The sequence below is a fragment of the Chenopodium quinoa genome, unplaced genomic scaffold (assembly GCF_001683475.1).
Source record: "Chenopodium quinoa cultivar QQ74 unplaced genomic scaffold, ASM168347v1, whole genome shotgun sequence".
NCBI lineage: Eukaryota > Viridiplantae > Streptophyta > Magnoliopsida > Caryophyllales > Amaranthaceae > Chenopodium > Chenopodium quinoa.
The window spans coordinates 2,890,895-2,909,822 of NW_018745650.1; the positions used below are offsets into that span (position 1 = coordinate 2,890,895).

An 18,928-nucleotide genomic window follows, 5' to 3' on the forward strand; every position below is an offset into this window, starting at 1 on the left:
TTGCCTTGAGGCAATGACCGGGTGTATCTTGATTTCGATAGGTCATTCGAACGACCATGAGTTATCTTTAACCTAACCGGTTAAAGCCGTTTGAGTTTATGACCTGTAGAACAATGTACCACCCAGAAGGGAGATGTTCTCTTCGACGAATTCACCCAAATGGGCGTCGCCGAATGCCTGCTCATGTTGGAGAAGGCAGTTTAAAACACGTTGGCCATTGGCCTTTTGAATAACTAAGTTCGATACATAGCCTTCTACTCAATTAGAGCATACGGTTGCCCGGTTGTGCATTGCACATATGGGACTTGGTAGTTACCCGGTTGTGCATTGCACAGGCGGGACTTACACAAAAGATAATTGAAAATAAAGTACTCTTTCATTAATATACTATATTTACAAAATATTTACAAGTCCTTAGAAGTAGTACATTTTCAAGTTATCTACATTCCAGGTTCTGGCTAGCTGCCTGCCGTCTGGTGTTTCCAGGCGATAGGTGCCGCCTTTAACTTTTTCAAAAATCCGGTAGGGGCCCTCCCAATTAGGGGTTAGCTTCCCTTGCTCATTTTCCCTACCGGTTGCCTCCATTTTTCGTAGCACAAAGTCCCCCACTTTGAGGGGTCGTTTGTGTACTCTTTTGTTGTAGGCCCTCGTCATTCTCAAACGGTATATCTCATGACGCAAGGCGACATTGCCCCTGCGCTCCGGGAGTGAATCCAATGCTAGATGCATGGCCTCCCAATTAGCCTCTTCATCATATAGCATGACTCGGAGTGTTGGCTCATAGAGTTCAATTGGCAGGACGGCTTTAGTGCCGTATGTCATGAGAAAAAGGGTTTCACCAGTTTCCCCTTTTACAGTTGTTCTGATAGCCCATAGGACGTCAGGCAACTCATCCGCCCATAGACCGCCAGCCCTTTCAATTGTCTTCTTAATGCCGCCTGAGATGAGCTTGTTGAAGGCTTCAACTTGGCCGTTTGCTTGGGGGCGACCAACGGATGCAAAGCAATGTGAGATCTCTTGATCTCCCAACCAGCTCTTGAGGGTAGGTGTTTCGAACTCCATTGTCAAAGACCATAGACATAGGAACCCCAAACCGGGTGATGATGTTTCTCCAGATGAAGGAGATGACATCCTTTGTCTTAATACCCTTGACCGCCTCTGCCTCAACCCATTTGGTGAAGTAATCTACAGCCATAAGGATGTACCTCTGCCCGCCTGTGGGCGTATATGGACCTAAGATGTCCATGCCTTATTTTGCAAATGGAACCAGGCTGTATATAACCGTCAGGTCTGTAGCCGGACGGTGTATGAGCCGGCTTAATCTTTGGTACTTGTTACACTTTTTCACCATTTCCAAGGCGTCTGCCTCAAGAGTAGGCCAAAAGTAGCCCTGCCGTCTGGCTCTTTTTGCTAGAGTTCTGCCGCCTATATGTGATGCACAAAAGCCAAAGTGCAGATCATCTCGAACCTCTTTGCACCTTTCAGGGGTAACACACTTCAGCAACGGCTAGAGGTAACCCTTTCTGAAGAGCTCCCCCTTGTAGATCTCGAAGCTCAAAGCTTGCTTTTTCAATACTGCCGCTTCTAAAGGGGCATCCGGCAAGGTGTCATCTACCAAGTAATCCCGGATGGGGTCCATCCAGGTAGAGCTTCGGTCAAGAATTCCAATGGGATCATGTTCAATGCTTCTTTTTTCCATGACTTCCCAAAAGAATGACCTAGGCGTATCATAAGTGGCGGATGATGCCAGTTGGGACAATGCATCCGCCTGATTGTTTTCTGACCTGGGCACCTGACTTAGATGGAATTCGTCAAGTGTCTCGGCCTCATCTTTGACCGCCTGCAGATACTTGATCATCGCCGGATGGGTGGCCTCATAGTCACCATGGTATTGGCTAACGATCAGTTGAGAATCTGAGCAGGCGTCAACTTTTCTTGCCCCTGCCGCCTTACACATCGTATACCAGCTAGCAGGGCCTCGTACTCCGCCTCATTATTTGAGGCTTGGAACTTGAACCGTAGTGCATATTCATATTTGTCCCCTTCCGGAGATTTACAAATTACGCCTGCACCACAACCGTTCATAGTAGAGCTTCCGTCTACATATAACTTCCAAACCTGATCAACATTTTGCGGCTGAGCCGGCCTTGTTCATTTCAACAATGAAGTTGGCGAACGTCTGACCCTTCACTGCCTTTCTAGGTTCGAAGGAGATTTCCAAACTTTGCATCTCAATAGCCCACTTGAGCATTCTGCCGGATGACTCCAAGGTTGTCATTGGCCGCTTGAGGGGTTGGTCCGTGTAGACCACCACCGGATGTGCCAAGAAGTATGGCTTTAACTTCCTGACTGCCATGAATAGAGCGAGGCCAAAATTTTCAACCAAAGGGTACTGCAGCTCAGCATTCCGGAGAACATGGCTAATGAAATACACCGAGAGCTGTATGCCGTCTCTCTCAGCTAGGAGAATGGCACTGAGGGCATGATCTGAGACGGTTAGATACATGTAGAGAACCTCTCCTTCTAGAGGTCTGACCAGCCGTGGCAAAGAGTGAAGGTGCTCCTCTAATTTTTAGAATGCCGCCTCAGCATTCTCCCCCCTTCAAATCTAGTCTTCTTCTTGATTGCCTGGAAGAAGTAGAGGCACTTGTCACCTGACCGGCTGAGGAATCTCCCCAATGCCGCCAGACAACCGATGAGCTTTTGGACTTCTTTGACAGTGCCGGGTGACTTCATGTCAATCACCGCCTGCACTTTTTCTGGATTGGCCTCTATTCCCCTTTGATCAATCAAGAATCCGAGAAATTTCCCAGACTCAACACCAAAGACACACTTTTTGGGATTAAGCATGACCTTATGCCGTCTGAGGGTGGTGAAGGTTTCTCGGAGATCAGCAAGGTGATCCGTGTGTAGCTTGGATTTGACTATCATGTCATCGATGTACGCCTCTACATTCCTTCCAATCTGATCAGTGAAGACCGTATTAATCATTCGTTGGAAGGTAGCAGGCGCATTCTTCAACCCAAACGAAATCACCGTATAACAGAACAGCCCTTCATCAGTGACGAATGCCGTCTTTTCTTGATCTTTTTTCCATAAGGGTATCTGATAGAAACCTGAGTAGGCGTCCATGAAGCTTATCAAGGCATGACCGGCTGTAGAGTCGACTAGACTGTCGATCTTTGGAAGTGGATAGCTATCCTTCGGACATGCCTTGTTCAGATCTATGTAATCAACACACATTCGCCAGGTCCCATTCGGCTTTTTGACAAGGAAGACATTGGCTACCCAATCCGGGTAGTAGCATTGCCGAATGAACCCGGCATCCATCAACTTCTTGACCTCGGCAGCTGTCGCTTGAGATCTTTCCTCGCCGTGGTTCCTTTTATTTTGCATAACCGGCTTCTTTTTTGGATCCACGGCAAGTTTGTGGACAGTAAGATCCGGGCTGACGCCTGACATCTCTTCCATTTCAAAGGCAAAGATGTCTTTGAATTTCATTCAGCAGTTGGTGCAAATCTGCACCCAACTTTGCAAAAGAAACCGTCCCCACTTTTACGGTTCTTTTCGGACGGTTGTCGTCTAGAATAATATCAATATTATCACCAGCCGGCTGGGGACGGAGATCCTCTGATCGTTCCCCAATCAGTGATTGCTATTGCTTCTCTTTTTTGACGGTCGTCAGGTGGTCTGCCTTTCTCTTTTTGCCGGCTGCTTTGGGAGCAGGCGCGACTTCCTTGAAGTTATCAAGGTCAATGGGCTCCTCGCCTTGGCCGGCTGCCGCCATAGTCGGCTTGACGTCTGAGAGGTAGCACTCCCTAGCCGTCTGCCGATCCCCGTTCAGGGAACCCACTAACCCATCATCCCTCTCAAACTTGATCAACATAAGGGATGGGATGGTGACTGCCTTGGACTCGTTGAGGGTTGGACGGCCCTGAATAAGATTGTAGGCGGTCAATTCCTCGACCACCAAAATCTTGACGACCATGTGCCGTCCTTCTCCCTTATCTCCTAGCCGGATGGGTAGGTCAATCCTCCCCACCGGATGCACTACTCCTCCCCCAAAGCCGACTAGGGGGTGAGAAGCCTTGTGCATACTGCTAGGCTTGTACTTGAGCTATGCCAAGAACTGATATCTGATCAGATCAGACGAGCTCCCGTTCCTTGCATTCGATGACAATTGGGTCATCATGAGGCCGCCTGACCATACCCCGATCCTTCTCAGAGATGAGGACCTCAAGGATGGTGTCTTTCTACGCCTGACCCTCATCCACTAGGTTGGCCAGCTTCCGGATGTTGTCCTTGGTCCCCCGGATGGTAGGACCACCGCCCCCGAAACCGCCTGCTATGTGAAGATGTGCTCTTCATCAGTGTCAGAACTCACAACCGGCTTCTTGGACGGTTGTCCATTGTTGGTTTTGGGGTTACCCTTGGACTTCACCATGTAGGACTTCAAAGCCCCCTCATCAGCGAGACGGTCCAATAGCCGCCTGAGGCTATAGCAACCATTGGTGTCATGGCCGACATCCTCATGGAACTGACAATACTTGCTCTTGTCCCGGTTCTTGATGGAACTCTTCATTGCTTCCGGTTTTTCAATTGTTAACTGGTCTTTGATCTCCATGAGGATGGAGGAGCAGTCCTTGTTGAACTTCTTTTCTTTTCTTGCTCTCTTTTTTTTTGGCCGGCTGAGCAGACCGGCTCTCTTTGTTGGACCTTCTAAGTTTTGACGAGTGCTTGATGACACAGAGCTCTGTCGCCTTTATATAGGCTTCGGTTTCCATCAACGCCTCTTGGAGGGTAGCAACCCTCTTGCGGACCAGGTCGAACTTAAAGGTCGACTCGTCCTTCAGACCCTTAAAGAAGTCTGTGTATGCAATTTCGTCAGACAGCCCCTGAATCTGAATTCTCATCAGATTGAACCGCCTGACGTGAGACCGTAGTCCCTCCTTGTCTCCTTGCTGAATAGCCCCTAGGCCGAGACTTGTCTTTTTGGCAGGGATGTTCATGGAGAAGTTGGACGCAAACAGGTATGCAAGCGTCTTAAAATTGTTGATGCACCCGGCTGGCAGATTGCCAAACCATCGTTGGGCTATGCCCTTCAATGTTGCCGGGAAGCATTGGCACCAGGCGGCGTCTTCCAACCCCTGTAGGTACATGAGGTTGGTGTAAGCCATTAGGTGGTCTTCCGGGTTGGTGGTACCGTCGTAGGTACCGACCAACACATTCTTAACCTTGGCTGACTGAGCTGCCTCGGTTATCTCCCTGGAGAACGCCGACGGCTGTTCCCCAAGGTTAGCAGCCGGAGCTGCCAGTCCATGGGCTGGACCTGCTGTGCAGCCGGACTCCCAAAGAGGGTCGGCTGCATGTATGGTGATCCATACGGCATGTATGGCTGTTGGGACACATACGGAGCCGGTTGGATAATTTGAGGGCCAGTACATGCGGACATGCCGCGTGACTGACTCTCCTAGTTTGTCTCCAAATACTTCATTAAAGTATTGCGGAAACTGTCTGGGTAAGTCAACGTTGAGGCCGACTCAGACATTTATTGACTTCTCTTCTCCTGGATGAACATCCGGGCGTCAGAGTAAGTCTTTTTTGACCCATCCGACTGAACTTGCCGGATGGCCTTCCTTAGTCCCGACTAAGGGAAACGGAGTCTGGAGATGTCGATCAGGGGCCCATCCGTCCCCTTTGGTTTAGGGTGAGGAGTAGGCACCCGGTCTTTGAGGTGCTTCTTTCCGGAGGGAGAAGGCCTCTTGGCCGACTGACCCTTGTTTGAACCAGTTGACTTCTTTATTATGTTTTTTATTTCCCCCTTGAAACTCGTCATGAATTTCATGAACTCGTCTCTGGGGACGGGGGCTGTGCCCTCCGCCGCCTGGGGTTGCCCAGTAGGCTTGCCGGCTGGGTTGCTGGGGCCAGCTTTGTCTTCGCCCCGTTCCCGTGTTTCTTTGGAACGGGTGCGCCTTGTGCGGAGTGGCCCGTCTAGGGCCACATAGGTGTCGACCTCATAGTCGTCACCACTATCCTGGTCCGTATGGACCTCAGGCTCGGCCATAGGCCGCTTGCCCTCACCATGCAGTACAAAATCGGATGCCATCTCAGAAGTACTCTCCCCAAAGACGGCGCCAAATGTTTCGGGGTTTTTGGAGTCCCTCGGGAGAGTTACAATTCTGGGAATGCGCGCCGACCGTCTGTACCTGCAAAACCACAAAATTCCGTTTGGGTGGAGTTCCGCCTCCGACGATCAAGTTAGAATGTCTCCGGATGTATAAAAATGCGGAAAGTAAATGGGTTTTCTCTCTGATTCAGAGAGAATTCTGCAATTAAGATTGCTCGATTTTTTGTGTTTGTATTTATGAGTGTTTCTAAATGTCCCATAAATGAGGAGTTTTCCTCTATTTATAGTAGAAGAAGATATGCTCCCCTATTAGGGTTACAGTGCCACGTGTCAGCATCTAATTGGATCCCATTAGGCCTTTCAAGGGATGCCACGTGTCAGCTTGCTATTGGACCACGTGGCATAGGGTTTTTTAGCCCTAACACTAGGGCCAAACACAAGAGGGAGCATACTAAGGAGGATGCTAGCAGATGATGCAGGCATGAGTACACAGTCAAGTTAAGCTTCAACAGGCCACCAGCTTACTCAGTAGCAACAGCTTGAGCCTTTTGTTTTTTGAACATTATTGTGATGGTTTCTGAACATTATGTTAGCTTAAGCCTTTTTAATTTGGGACGTGTTTTTTCCTTCAAACTTAATGTACTTCATGTTCTCTTTTTAACTAGTTTTTGCAAACATTAATCAACATGGTATTATGGCAGACATGATTATGTATGGAATGGCATTATTTTTACTTGCACTGTTATGTGAAATTGTTGTCCAAATAAAGAGCATTGAATAGCTAAGTCTTAAAAAACATTCATTATTCCAATCAAGTGCAACACTTCAAAACAACTACCTAACCCATTTCCACTACTATTACATTTATCACTTTAAATAAAATAAAACAACACCAAAAACAATCCAAGAGAACAACAACAAAACAGAGATCTTTTGTTCATTCCCTGAGCTTTTCTTTAACTGCTTCCTTAATTCTCCAATTTCACTCTTCATCTCAGCAACATTTTCCTCAAATTTGTCCCTCTTTGACTACAACTTCTTGATCTTCTCATCCCTCATTTTCTGCTCCTTTTCCATCTCACAAATAATTATGTCCTTCTCAAAGATCTGCATTTGCATATCCTCCATGCAATTACTTGTATTTAACCGCTTGAACATCTCACATTGAGTATCTTGTACCCAAAAAAAAAAAAAAAAAAAAAAAAAAAAAAAAGTTGAAAACCAAATTAGGTAGAATTTGTGCCAAAAATTTGAGAAATAATCAACCACCCTAGCTCAAATTACTTATAGGCCACAACGGACATCCGTAAAACCTCATCCCCATATTTGGACAATTTTTGACAGTCCTAATAACTGCATCGTTCCCACAAGAACACTTAATCTTAGGGTGAACCTCCCTCCTAGAATTACTTGAACTCGGAGATCTGCCAGACTGAGAAGATTGTCTCTTCGCAGACATAATTCACCTTCAAAATTAGTTTTTGAAGGAAAAGATAATTTTTTGAAGAGAATCCAGAGAGAGAATTGCAAGAAGAGGTGCGAATTTGGTGAAGAGTATGGAAGAACAGGGGGAAGAAAGGGGGTTTTTATAAATAACAGGGAGATTTCATACCCTGTGCAATGGTCAATGACACGTCAACATTTTAACTGCCATGTCATCAGTTCAATTCTAATTCTCCAAATAGGTTACCAGGTAAAAATGCCTGTTAAAAATAGATGGGTTTTTTTTTTTTCCAAGTTAGTAATATTAGGGAATAATCAAAAGGTTGTATTATGAAAAAAAGAACCGGTTAAAGGTTGTATTATTTAAAAAGAGTCGGTTAAAGATTGTATTATTTTTTGCAATTTTTCCTATCAAGATCAAAAGTACACCTTCATTTCTGAAAAACAAAGTATATTTCTATAATAAATCAATGGTATCTTATGTTGAGATATCTTACATCAAAATATTAATATGCCTCTTGTAAAATATTGTATGATTTTTTTTTTCCTTTTTTGGTATGATTTATATGTATGAATAATGATATGTCTTATAATTTGTCAAATTTTTATAATTTCAATCAATAATCCGGAAATCACCCTTGCATAAATCTAATAATCTTATAATATTAATTTTTTTATAATTTTAACTTAATTGTAATAAAAAATAATGTCAAGATGATGATTTGGTACATATGCCAAGTCGAAAAAACAAAGGAGAAAACATAGAAAAACAGAAATTTGAGGACAGTAACATCATATACATAGTATATACTTTATTTCATAATATAAGCCTGCTCATTGTATGAGTTTGAAGCAGGTATCCTTTTATTTTGCACAAATTAGAATAAAGTTGGTTAATAGCATAGAGTAAGAACCAACACCCTTAGTACCATATCACTAATGTACTTAGCAACTGAGATTGTTCCCAGGAGAAACACCAAACTGATTACAATATTGTCTATAGTACTGAGTACGAGCATTGACAGCACCTGGATTACCACCATTACATTCGATGTTATTGATAGCTCGAATGGTGGAACCGAACCCTTGGCCGGAGGTGATAATAGAGTGGACGTTGTTCATTCAAAACCAGAAGGTGTTCTAATTAAAGGCAGTAACAGGGTTGTTAGCAACTGTTTCTGGTGCATTGATACCGTCGAATCCAATGCTTCTACCAACTGCTCCATAGTTGTAGTTCCATGTGAGTTGAAGAGGCCCTCTGCCATAGTATTGCTTGCTTGGATTGCATGGCCATGCTTCGCTTGGTTTACAATAGGTTGATTTTGCAATCTCCTCAATATAACAAAAAGCTACAAAATGAAAGTTGGATATCAATTTGTTGGGTGTAACACATTTTATGAAATAATATGTTCATGTGGATGTTGTCAGGTTCGTTACAATAATAAATATAGAGTAATCTAAGTGAAGAATATAAAATTAGAGTATAATTTTCGTGCATATACAATTAGAGATGCTCCATATTTTATGTTTGTTAGGCCAGGGTGGCTAACGCGCGCGATGCGCAGGTCATAGCTAGCCATGTACGAAAGTTCTTTCGGTTAGGTGTTGTGAATAGCGTTAATATAATTAGAGAAAATATGTATACAAACATTTTAGGGTATAAATGTCCATACACTATTTTTAAGAGGGAAAAAATTAACGAAGGCAAACATGTAAATAAACATTTTATGGTCATAATTATCTCAACACTATTAATAAAGTGTGGTCATCGTACTTTTTAAAGGGTCGGGGTAAATACATAAATAATTGTTTTTAGGGGCATAATAGTCTCAACACTATTTATAAGATTTTACTCATACTTTTAAAAAGGTAGGGATAGAGGTGTCTTGAAAAACATAAAAAGTCAAATGGGACAAACAAATGGAGACAAAATAAGGTATCTTACGCCATGAGTATAAGTACTTGTATACAGATGATCAACCATATTGGTATGATGAATATAATGTGTTCGATTGCTACTCTCTTTGTCCCATTATTAAGTGTCTATTTTCCTAATTGGATGTCCCAAAATTAAGTGTCTATTATTATTTGAAAAAATTAACAAGAATAATCCAAACTACTGTCTCCCTTCTTACTAATCCCAACTATGGTTTAAATCAGAATAATCCCAGCTATAAGAATTCCTTCTCAAATTAGTTTTAGATTTTTGTTAACCTGTTAATCAGGTTAAATGAGCTAGGTGTCAACATAATATTGGTTTAATTATTTAACGTTATTTAAAAAAAAAAAAAAAAAAAAAAAAAAACCACCTGCTCTTAAACCCAAACTCCAACCACCATGGCACCAGCCCCTCACCACCTACCCAACCAAATCCATCCACTAAAACCACCTTTACATCCACTCCCAGCTAGAGGTGGTTATTGGACAGGGTAGCCCAATGATAATAGGGTCAGGGCCAAGCTCATAGGACTTTTAATGGACAGGGCTATTAATGGATAGGGCCCTTATTGGGTAGGGTCAATATAGGGTCAACATGTTTTCCCAATTTAGTTGATAAATAAAATACATAATGTAAAAATAATTATATAGATTAATTTGTATTCATATGTATTTAATCATGGCTTTGTCAAATATATATTTTAATTGATATTTTGTAGGCCCGCCCATTATCGACCCGCAACCCGCATTGACCCGACCCTATATTGACCCTATAAAATGTGACCCTCTTTGACCCTGACCCGCAACCGACCCTGACCCGACCCGCCCATTAACAAGCTCTACTCCCAGCCACCAAAAATATCTTTCCAGCCAAGCCCATCCACCGAAACCACCCTTTCTGCCACCCTAGTCGTAAATCACCATCGACCACCAGCAACCACGTAAATCGGCATTTCAGACTTTGCAGTAGCAGGACAAGCACAAACCCGTGGCTGCTACTTCAACAGTACAATCTCTCAAACAAGCACACAAATAAGTATGTGCTCTCATACATTATTATATGGTACAAACAAAATACTTCAGTTGGGTAATTGGCGTGCAATTTAACGGCAGATCCCAAATTAAACTAAATAAGGACCAAGCCCTTACCCTGCATAGGTGTCACCATCAACTCTGCACGGCTGCACGTCCATCCGATGTTCAGGGAAGGAAGCGCTTGCATAATCATTCAAAATATTATATAAAATGCATTGTATATGGTTGTTAGTGGGCAGATCTGAAAAGGAGATGCACTTGAGCTTGAAAATATGGAGAGCAAAACACAATCAATGCTCTGGGCATACACGACATCAACCACACCAACGACCGCAGTATGAAGAGGAGAGAGGACAGAGGTGATTTGGGAGAGGGGAAAGGAGAGAGGAACGAGAAGGGGGTCGGAGAAGGAGGGAACAAAGTGGGAGGCGTCGAAGGTGGAGGAGCTGCGGTTGATGGAGGGGTAGCATATGGGATGTAGGGTGGAGTCATGGGGTGGAGGTGGGGGAGTAATAGGGCGCCGGAGTTGCAGCAGATGGAGGCAGGGAGAGGAGGTGCAGTGGTGATGGATATGGGGTTGTTGTTAGTGGTCGCGAGTTGAGGGTGGTGGTTCTGGTTATGGAAGGGCCTAAGGAAGGTGAATGGTGGGTGATAATAAATAATAAAAAGTTAATTATTCTCTAAAAAAAAAAACTTAAACGATATTACAGGTTATGGGTAAGAGAGACTAATTTGAGAAGGGATCCTCTACAATTTGGATTATATTGATTTAAACCATAGTTTGGATTAAAATGAGAAGGAAGTCAATAGTTTGGATTATTCTTGTTAATTTATCCTTATTGTTTTTGTTTCATGTATAATTATCTACATATCCCCACTTTATACCTTTTAACATACCAAACTTCTCTAAATACCCTTTAAAAATGGTACTCATGTGTACTTCACATGCTTTTTTTTTAATTATTGTCTCCACTAGAAAACAAAATATTGTATTTTTCATAACATCGTTTTTTTTTTGTGTGGCCAACCACACCATGTGACAAGATGACACACACCAAAACACTGATTGGGTCACCCTTGACCGATTGACTAAGTAATCTCTGACCGACTGAGTAACCTTGGTCACATCTGGCCACACATGAAAATTTGTGTTTTTATTAGTATTATTTTCAATGTACTTCACACATGCTTCTTATATTTCATTTAGTATTTGCATTAAAACCCGTAAAATATAAGAAACGGACACTTAATAATGGGACGGAGGGTATGTTCAATATAGACTTTCGTGACTAATAAACAAGTAGGAAGGTAATTAAAGGTATTCAATACACTGACATCCAGTTTCTTGGGTGACATGGGCAAAGAAGGCAGCAACTTCACGCTTAGTAACATCGGAGGATCCACCAGTGCCGAATTGAGGATAGCTATTGAGAGCGTTTAAGAAAGCATTCCTGCTGTAGAAGTTCCTACCAGAACAGTTAGTGATTGGTTGATGATGCCATTGATGAACGCGTCTGTTACTAAGCTTCGGACTGTAACAACACCTCCTCCTCCTGAAGAGTAACAAGGACCTTGTCGGCACCCTTCGCCGCAGTATTCGGCTGTGCTTCCGCAATATCCATATTTGCTACAGCATAAATTATTGGCACAACCACAATTTTGAGCCACGACTAGGGTGCTTGACATACAAGCAACCGCGAGGAGCATGGCAAAGATGATTAGTCTAACGGAACTCAATTTATGATTGATATGGGTATGTAGTATATTGTATGAAATGTGGAAAATAGACAAAAGGTTACATTTGTTTATATAAGGAAATTGAGTGAGAGTGAGGTCACCTAATGGATTGAGGAAGAAGTTTCCTAGCTAGCTAATGACATAAGGATAGGTGCTTATTGCTTGTGTTGACGGTTTGTGCAAATCCAAAACTTAGATTGTTAGTTAATGTTGCATTGATTTCTTAGGAAAAATTTAATTAAACTAACTATTCTGAAATTGAACAAATAACTTAGTATTTTCTACAATTAGTACGTGGGACCATAACACTACATGTAGGTGGAAAAAAAAAATAGAATCGAATTTGGATTCTAATGCCAATACTAGTACAACAGCTACAACAGAGCCTTAGTTTCAAAAAGATTTGGAGTTGCTAGTATAAATCATCATAAAAAACCGTGTGAAAAACAAAAAGAGCATAAGAAAATATCGATTAAATAAAAGTCGGAAAAAAGTGTATAAAGTGACAAATAGACAGAGTATACAAATAAATTTTACAAGAGTGTTAATGCCAATATCAATTTAAATTTAGATTTAGTTCAAGCTCATGGTATTGAGATAAAAAAAAAAGATTACCTTAGCGTGAATATTTTTGTTTTAGGTCAATAAAGATTTCAAAAAGTAAGAAATACTAAAAAAACACAACGTTTCTTCTATTTACCTCTCAAATAACCCCCTATATTTTTTGGCTTTGCAAGCAATGGTCTCTAGTTTTAAGACCATGAACAAAAAAAAAAAAAACAAAAGAATTGAAGTTGGTTTTCTTATTTTCTTACATCATATTTAAGACAATCTGCTTGAATTTCTTGTTCTTGATGGTTAGTTTTCTTGCTAAATTGTTATTAGATGTACTATGATTAGGTTTTTAATTAATACTTCGTATATATGTGACTATTGGTTGCTTGTATATTAAAGTTAGACTTATTATTTATTACTCGTATTTAGGGCGTGTTCGGCACTGACGTTTGAGTAGCTTTTAGTGGTTAGACTTAATCAAACCATTACTTAGTTAAAAATACGAGTGTTTGGCTATGTAGTAGTGGGAGTAGAGTTTAGTGGTTGGAGTAATTTTTGTGAAAAGTTAATATTATTAGCTTTTAAGAAAAACTAGATAGCTGTTGGAATTTTTCTTCTATATTTCTAGAATTTTACAGCTAATAGTCAGTTAATAGCTACTTTAGCAAACACTCATTCTTAATTATTTATTTTCACAGCTAACAGCTACTATCACAGCTAACAATTATCTTTACAGCTACATTTTGCCGAACACGCCCTAATTTAGAATCGTTGCTTGCATAAGTGTTTTTGTACAACATGGTCTCTAATAGACAATTAGTACTCCTTCTATTTCAAAATTATATGTCGACTATGTTTGACTAGGCTTCTAATATCTTTAATACCAAATAAGTATAAAACATAAAAAGTTAATATTCGGAAACTATAAACTAAGCTAATCGATTCTGACAAGCACTAGTAGAAAAACTTGAATGGGCACCGCCAAATGCGCACCGGTTTTTAAAAACCGGTGTGGAAAAAAATAGGTGGGATTGAGGGAAAGAGTTTTCGCACCGGTTTTAACAAAACCGGTGCAAAAAGTGAGTAAATCGCACCGGTTCAGTTCGAACCGGTGTGAAAGCTGTTGTAAAATAAAAAAAAATAAAAACCCGGTTATGCACTTCTTTCTTTCTCTTTCCTTCTCTCTCATCTGCCTCTCTCTCCTCCAATGAAGCGTACTCGACATTCTCCATTGAAGGGGCTTCTGAGCTTTCTCTCAACACTACTTTCCTCAACCTCCTTCTCTCTCCTTCGATCTCCTTCTCCATAACCACCACTTTCCCTTTCCTTTCTTCTGTCTTTCGATCTCCTTCTCCATAACCAAGCACAACCTTCATCGTCGCCGCCGTCAATGTGAACCAAATACAACAACAACAACAAACTTGAATCAATTATCGATTCAAAAATCACAAATTCGAGGTATGTGCTGTTTGATTTGAAATCTCTAGGTTTTTTTTTTTTATTTTTTTATTAATGATGAACAATTGAAATTTGGTGTTGAGAAGTTGGTTGTGCATGAAAAATCAGAAGATGAGTTAGAAGTTGAAAGTTTGTTCAATGATCTTGATTATGCTCTTCGAGCTTGCAATATTGGTGCTGATTGTGCTACCTAGTGGGCGGGTTCGGGTTCATTCCACCTTGAATAGACCTCACTGGAGGTCCGAGGTTTGCACCCGATTTTTTAATTAGATCAGGATTAGAGTCTGATCTCTTGCTTGGATACAGCTTTAGCATAAAATTGGTTGTTTATCTTGTGTGCTTGAATTTTCTAATTGTTGACATGTTTTGGCTGCTGTAGGATTTTGAACAGTGGTGGGTTTGTTGCTTTGATGAACGAGGATATCAGTTTTTTAAAAAATGTGATTCTCTATTAGTTGTGGAAATATGATTTAGTGTTGCAAAGGATTGTGTTTGATGGGAATATAGCTTTGTTGCTAAAATATGGTGTTTTAGCAAAGGTGTACTGGAGCACTTGTCTTTTCATGCTTATAGTTTTTCTGTGAATTTCAAGAGCTCTTAGTGCTGTGGTAAAGCGGTTGAGCATTCTTTTTTGCTGTATTGCTATATGTTGTATCATATTCACGCAAGGGTTTTTTGTATTTGGATTGCAGAAGGTAAACTTTTAGCTATACTATCATTGCTGTATACTTGTTGCTGTTGTATGCTTAAGGAAGCTAGACTCTTTTCCTTTTCCCTTTTGCCTTCCTCATTTTTGTATTAGGTGAGCTTACCGTGTCCAAAAGTTTGGCCATTGTCTCGAGGGATCCAAGTGGAAAGGGAAATGAGGCGGTTTTCATGTTGTGAATGAGATTTAAATTTGTCTAAGCTTTAGTTTTATCAGAACTTTCTATTCATACAAAATTGGTTAAGCATCTTGTGTGCTAAATTATTCTGCTTTCAATTATTATCAAGCTTTTGGCCAATTTGGCAATAGCTGCTTCCATTTACACTGCATATAAGTGTATTTTTTCATGTCTTAAACACAAAGTCCGCAACCTGTCCTGCAGTATAACAATGATGGTGACAGTGAAGATGTTCCTTCTGATGATGCCATTTCGCAAGAGGAGCTTTGCGCTAAAGGGAAGCATTATCTCATTCATGATGATGAAATTGGAGTGATTTGCAAATTCTGCTCGTATGTACACTTGGAGATAAAACATGTTATGCCAGATTTTGTAAGTTTGGCATATATTCAAGCTCTTATAATTAGCAAAGGTGTTGAGCAATTGGAGATGTTTCTGGAGATGCGTTTTCTCCTAAGAGAGTGCTTTTCTTTGTGGTGTTTCAAATTCACTGTTTTACAGTATATTTGACTAAGTGACATATATATTTCATTTGGTTGGATATAAATTTAGGATTGAAGGGGAAAAAAAAAAAAGAATTGGAGGGATCTATTTAATTTTCTTCTCTTTCTAAACCAGTCCATTCTCTCTTCTCCTCTGCTATTCTCTCCTCCGCTCCTCTCCTCTCCCATCCCCGTGTCTATCCTCTCTTCCTCTTCCATTTCCTTCCCTGGACTGTTGTTATCTAATTTCTATATGCAGTGACAGGAAAATATGGCTACTGAAGTGAGCTTCTGAAAGGCAGCAATATGTGCTGCTTTGAACTGCTGCTTCCTGCTTATTACTCTGCTTTTCAGTTTTGTTGCCAAGCCTGATTATTCCGTTTTCTTTCAAGTTAATAAGAAACATAGGTGTTTGGAAATTGATCTGGATGGGTTGTACAAGACGATGCTGCTCCTTAAGAAGAAAAAGTATGCGGCTGTCAAATTGCAATTCAGGGATGGAAAACCATATGAGGTATCTTTAGTAACCTTCTTGAAGATATTATGAGAGAGAGGAGAATGTAGAAGTTAAGGAGAATAAAGAAAATGAAAGAGATATTGAGGAGGAAGTTTCAGAAGCTGCTAAAGGAATTGAGTTTGGGAAGGTGAAATTAGCTGCTTCTAGTGATGATGGTAAGAATTTCTATTGGAAAATCTCTTTTGTTTGCACTTATTTTATTTCTTTTTTGATAATTTTTGTCTTGTTTCGGTTGAATTATTGGTTATTATTCTTGTAAATTGCAGCAAGGTTAATCATTTAATCGTCGAAAGTTGTAACATCTTTACTGTTTTATTGTTCTTGTGCTAACTAATTGTGTAGATGACTATGGTCCAACATATATTTTGTTGTAGCAATTTTTTCTGATTAATAATACAAGCCATTGTAGAATTTATGTTTGGAGGTTAGTTTGTACTAAATGTGATATTGTAGAATTTATATGCCGCTCTATAATTTTAATGGGATTTTATTTATTTATTTATATATATGAAATCATGAGATGTTGAAATGGCTAAAATGTTTTTCGAGGTTGGATTGATGGCAGTAGTTACTATGATGGACATCATTGAACATGGGAACTGAAAATTGTCTACTTTTTGTTCTTTCTAATTGCAGTATCTAATAAGAAGAAGAAGAGGAGATTGTCGAAGGAGAAGGAGCTACAAAGAGCTCAGAAGCTGGAAGAGGCAATGAAGGATCCGGAAAAGGGTGGTGAGTTGGCAAAGCAGCACTCTTGGAAGTCAGCAATGGAGAGGACAATGGGAAATAAAGTGCATGATGGATTTGCTAATGGACCTGTTTACTTCCCGGCAAATTCATGGATTCACTCCTGTAATGACAATCCTGAGAGCAGAATTATCTTCAGAAATCATGTAAAGTGTCACATTTTGTTTTGTTTGTGTTTTTTTGTTGCATTGTTTAATTTGTATAGAGTATACTGTTGCGAGGACTTGATAGTGTATCTGATGTTACACTGAATTTTTGTTTGTGAAGACATACTTACCAGCACAAACACCGCCTGGGATAAAAGATCTACGAAGGGAGGACTTGCTCAGTCGTCGTGGTGATGGGAAAGAAGAAAGGAGGTTACATGAGATGATTTATAATTATGCTCCATATAATGATTTGGGAAATCCTGATAAAGATGATGACCTCTTTAGGCCTGTTCTTGCTGGCTCTAAACGACCTTATCCAAGGCGTTGTCGCACTGGAAGGCCACCTATGAAATCTGGTATAGCTGCTCTCCCCCATCCATATACTGCATTAGTGTTTGTAAGTTTAAGTGACAAGCAATATGTCTGGTAGCATTTAATCAGTAGCAATCCAGTTTAATAAGGATTGGACAAACAATCTATGCATTTGGGACCATTTGATAAGTAAATCGGTTCAATAAGAGAACAGGTCCTGTGTGGATATAGATAATAAGGCTTGGATTATGGATGAATTAGCTTTTCCAACTTTAAACACTCAAATATCTGGTACTTTTTTTTCTTGAATTTGATTGTTCTGTATTGGAAATTCATGCCGAGTAGAATTGAGAAACCTCATCCAGTATATGTTCCTCGTGATGAAGCTTTCGAGGAGATGAAGTAGGCAACATTTGCTACTGGAAGACTGAAAGCTATTTTACACAATTTAGTGCCTCAGATTGCTTCTGCTTTGGCTAGTTCGGATATCTCATTCATCTGCTTTTCTGATATGCTATGGAGATCAGCTTTGCTGCCTACAAAAGTATGTGGCGGTTTGACATGGAGGCACTGCCAGCTGATCTACTTCGAAGGTGAACTATTACTCACATGACTGTTATCTTATTTCCACTTGCTTCATGCACCTTTGCCTCCTTTCATTCTTTGAACCTTAGTTTACCAAATATATGTCTCATATAACCAAACTGAACCTATGTGTTGAGGACAGTTGGGTGCTGTACTGATAGCTGTATGATTTTCCAGGGGAATGGCAGAAGAGGATCCCACAGCACCCTATGGAGTGAAACTGGTGATTGAAGACTACCCTTATGCTGCTGATGGCCTTCTCATATGGTCTGCCATAAACGAATTTATATGTTTTTCTTTTTTGTTTTTTTTTTTATTTTTTTTCAGTTTTTTAAAGTGTAATATTACAAGTTATTGTAGAAAATATATGTGTTTTATGTATATTATGATTATATATAAGTATTTGGTGCAATTCATGTGAAAAAAATGCAAAAAAAAAAAAAAAAAAAAAATATTTTTATTTTTTTGGGGCATATTTGGCACCGGTTTTGAAACAGAACCGATGCTAAAAAGTTTTTTTTTTTTTGGGCCACTTTTAGCACCGGTTCACAGCAAGAATCGGTGCGAAATCTCAGAATTGGCACCGGTTTTAAACCGGTGCTAAAACTTATAGTTTTTGGCATCCCTCAAATCTGCACCGGTTCAAAACCGGTGCTAAATGGGGGTTTTGAACCGATGTTGATTACCATTTTTCGCCTAGTGAAGTACTCACATGACTATATTTTTTCTTCTGTATTTAAATCATTAACATTAGTCAAAGTGGATTATGTGAGTAGCATAAAATTATAAGTCAAGTTAGGTAGGGCATTTATTTTGAAATGCAGAGAGTATTATTGATAATTTTTATTTTTTGGGAGAAATATTAAATAAAGATTACTCACGATGCACCCAAATTTTTTATATTACTTCCTTCATTTTTCAGTGCATCAGTTTGACCGATACAACGTACAACACATGAC

General features: G+C 40.4%; 1 protein-coding gene and 1 pseudogene across 1 annotated transcript; one reads left to right on the forward strand and one right to left on the reverse strand.

Annotated features, from left to right (window-relative positions):
* Positions 1-8,515: 8,515 nt before the first annotated feature.
* Positions 8,516-13,635, reverse strand: LOC110717000 (annotated as a pseudogene).
* Positions 13,636-16,043: 2,408 nt separating this feature from the next.
* LOC110716839 (probable lipoxygenase 6) lies at positions 16,044-18,304 on the forward strand. Its single transcript, XM_021895486.1, has 4 exons — positions 16,044-16,331; positions 16,813-17,069; positions 17,191-17,977; positions 18,147-18,304. The coding sequence occupies exons 2-3, from the start codon at positions 16,887-16,889 to the stop codon at positions 17,500-17,502; spliced, it is 495 nt and encodes a 164-aa protein (XP_021751178.1). The 5' UTR covers positions 16,044-16,331; positions 16,813-16,886; the 3' UTR covers positions 17,503-17,977; positions 18,147-18,304.
* The last annotated feature ends 624 nt before the right edge of the window (positions 18,305-18,928 follow it).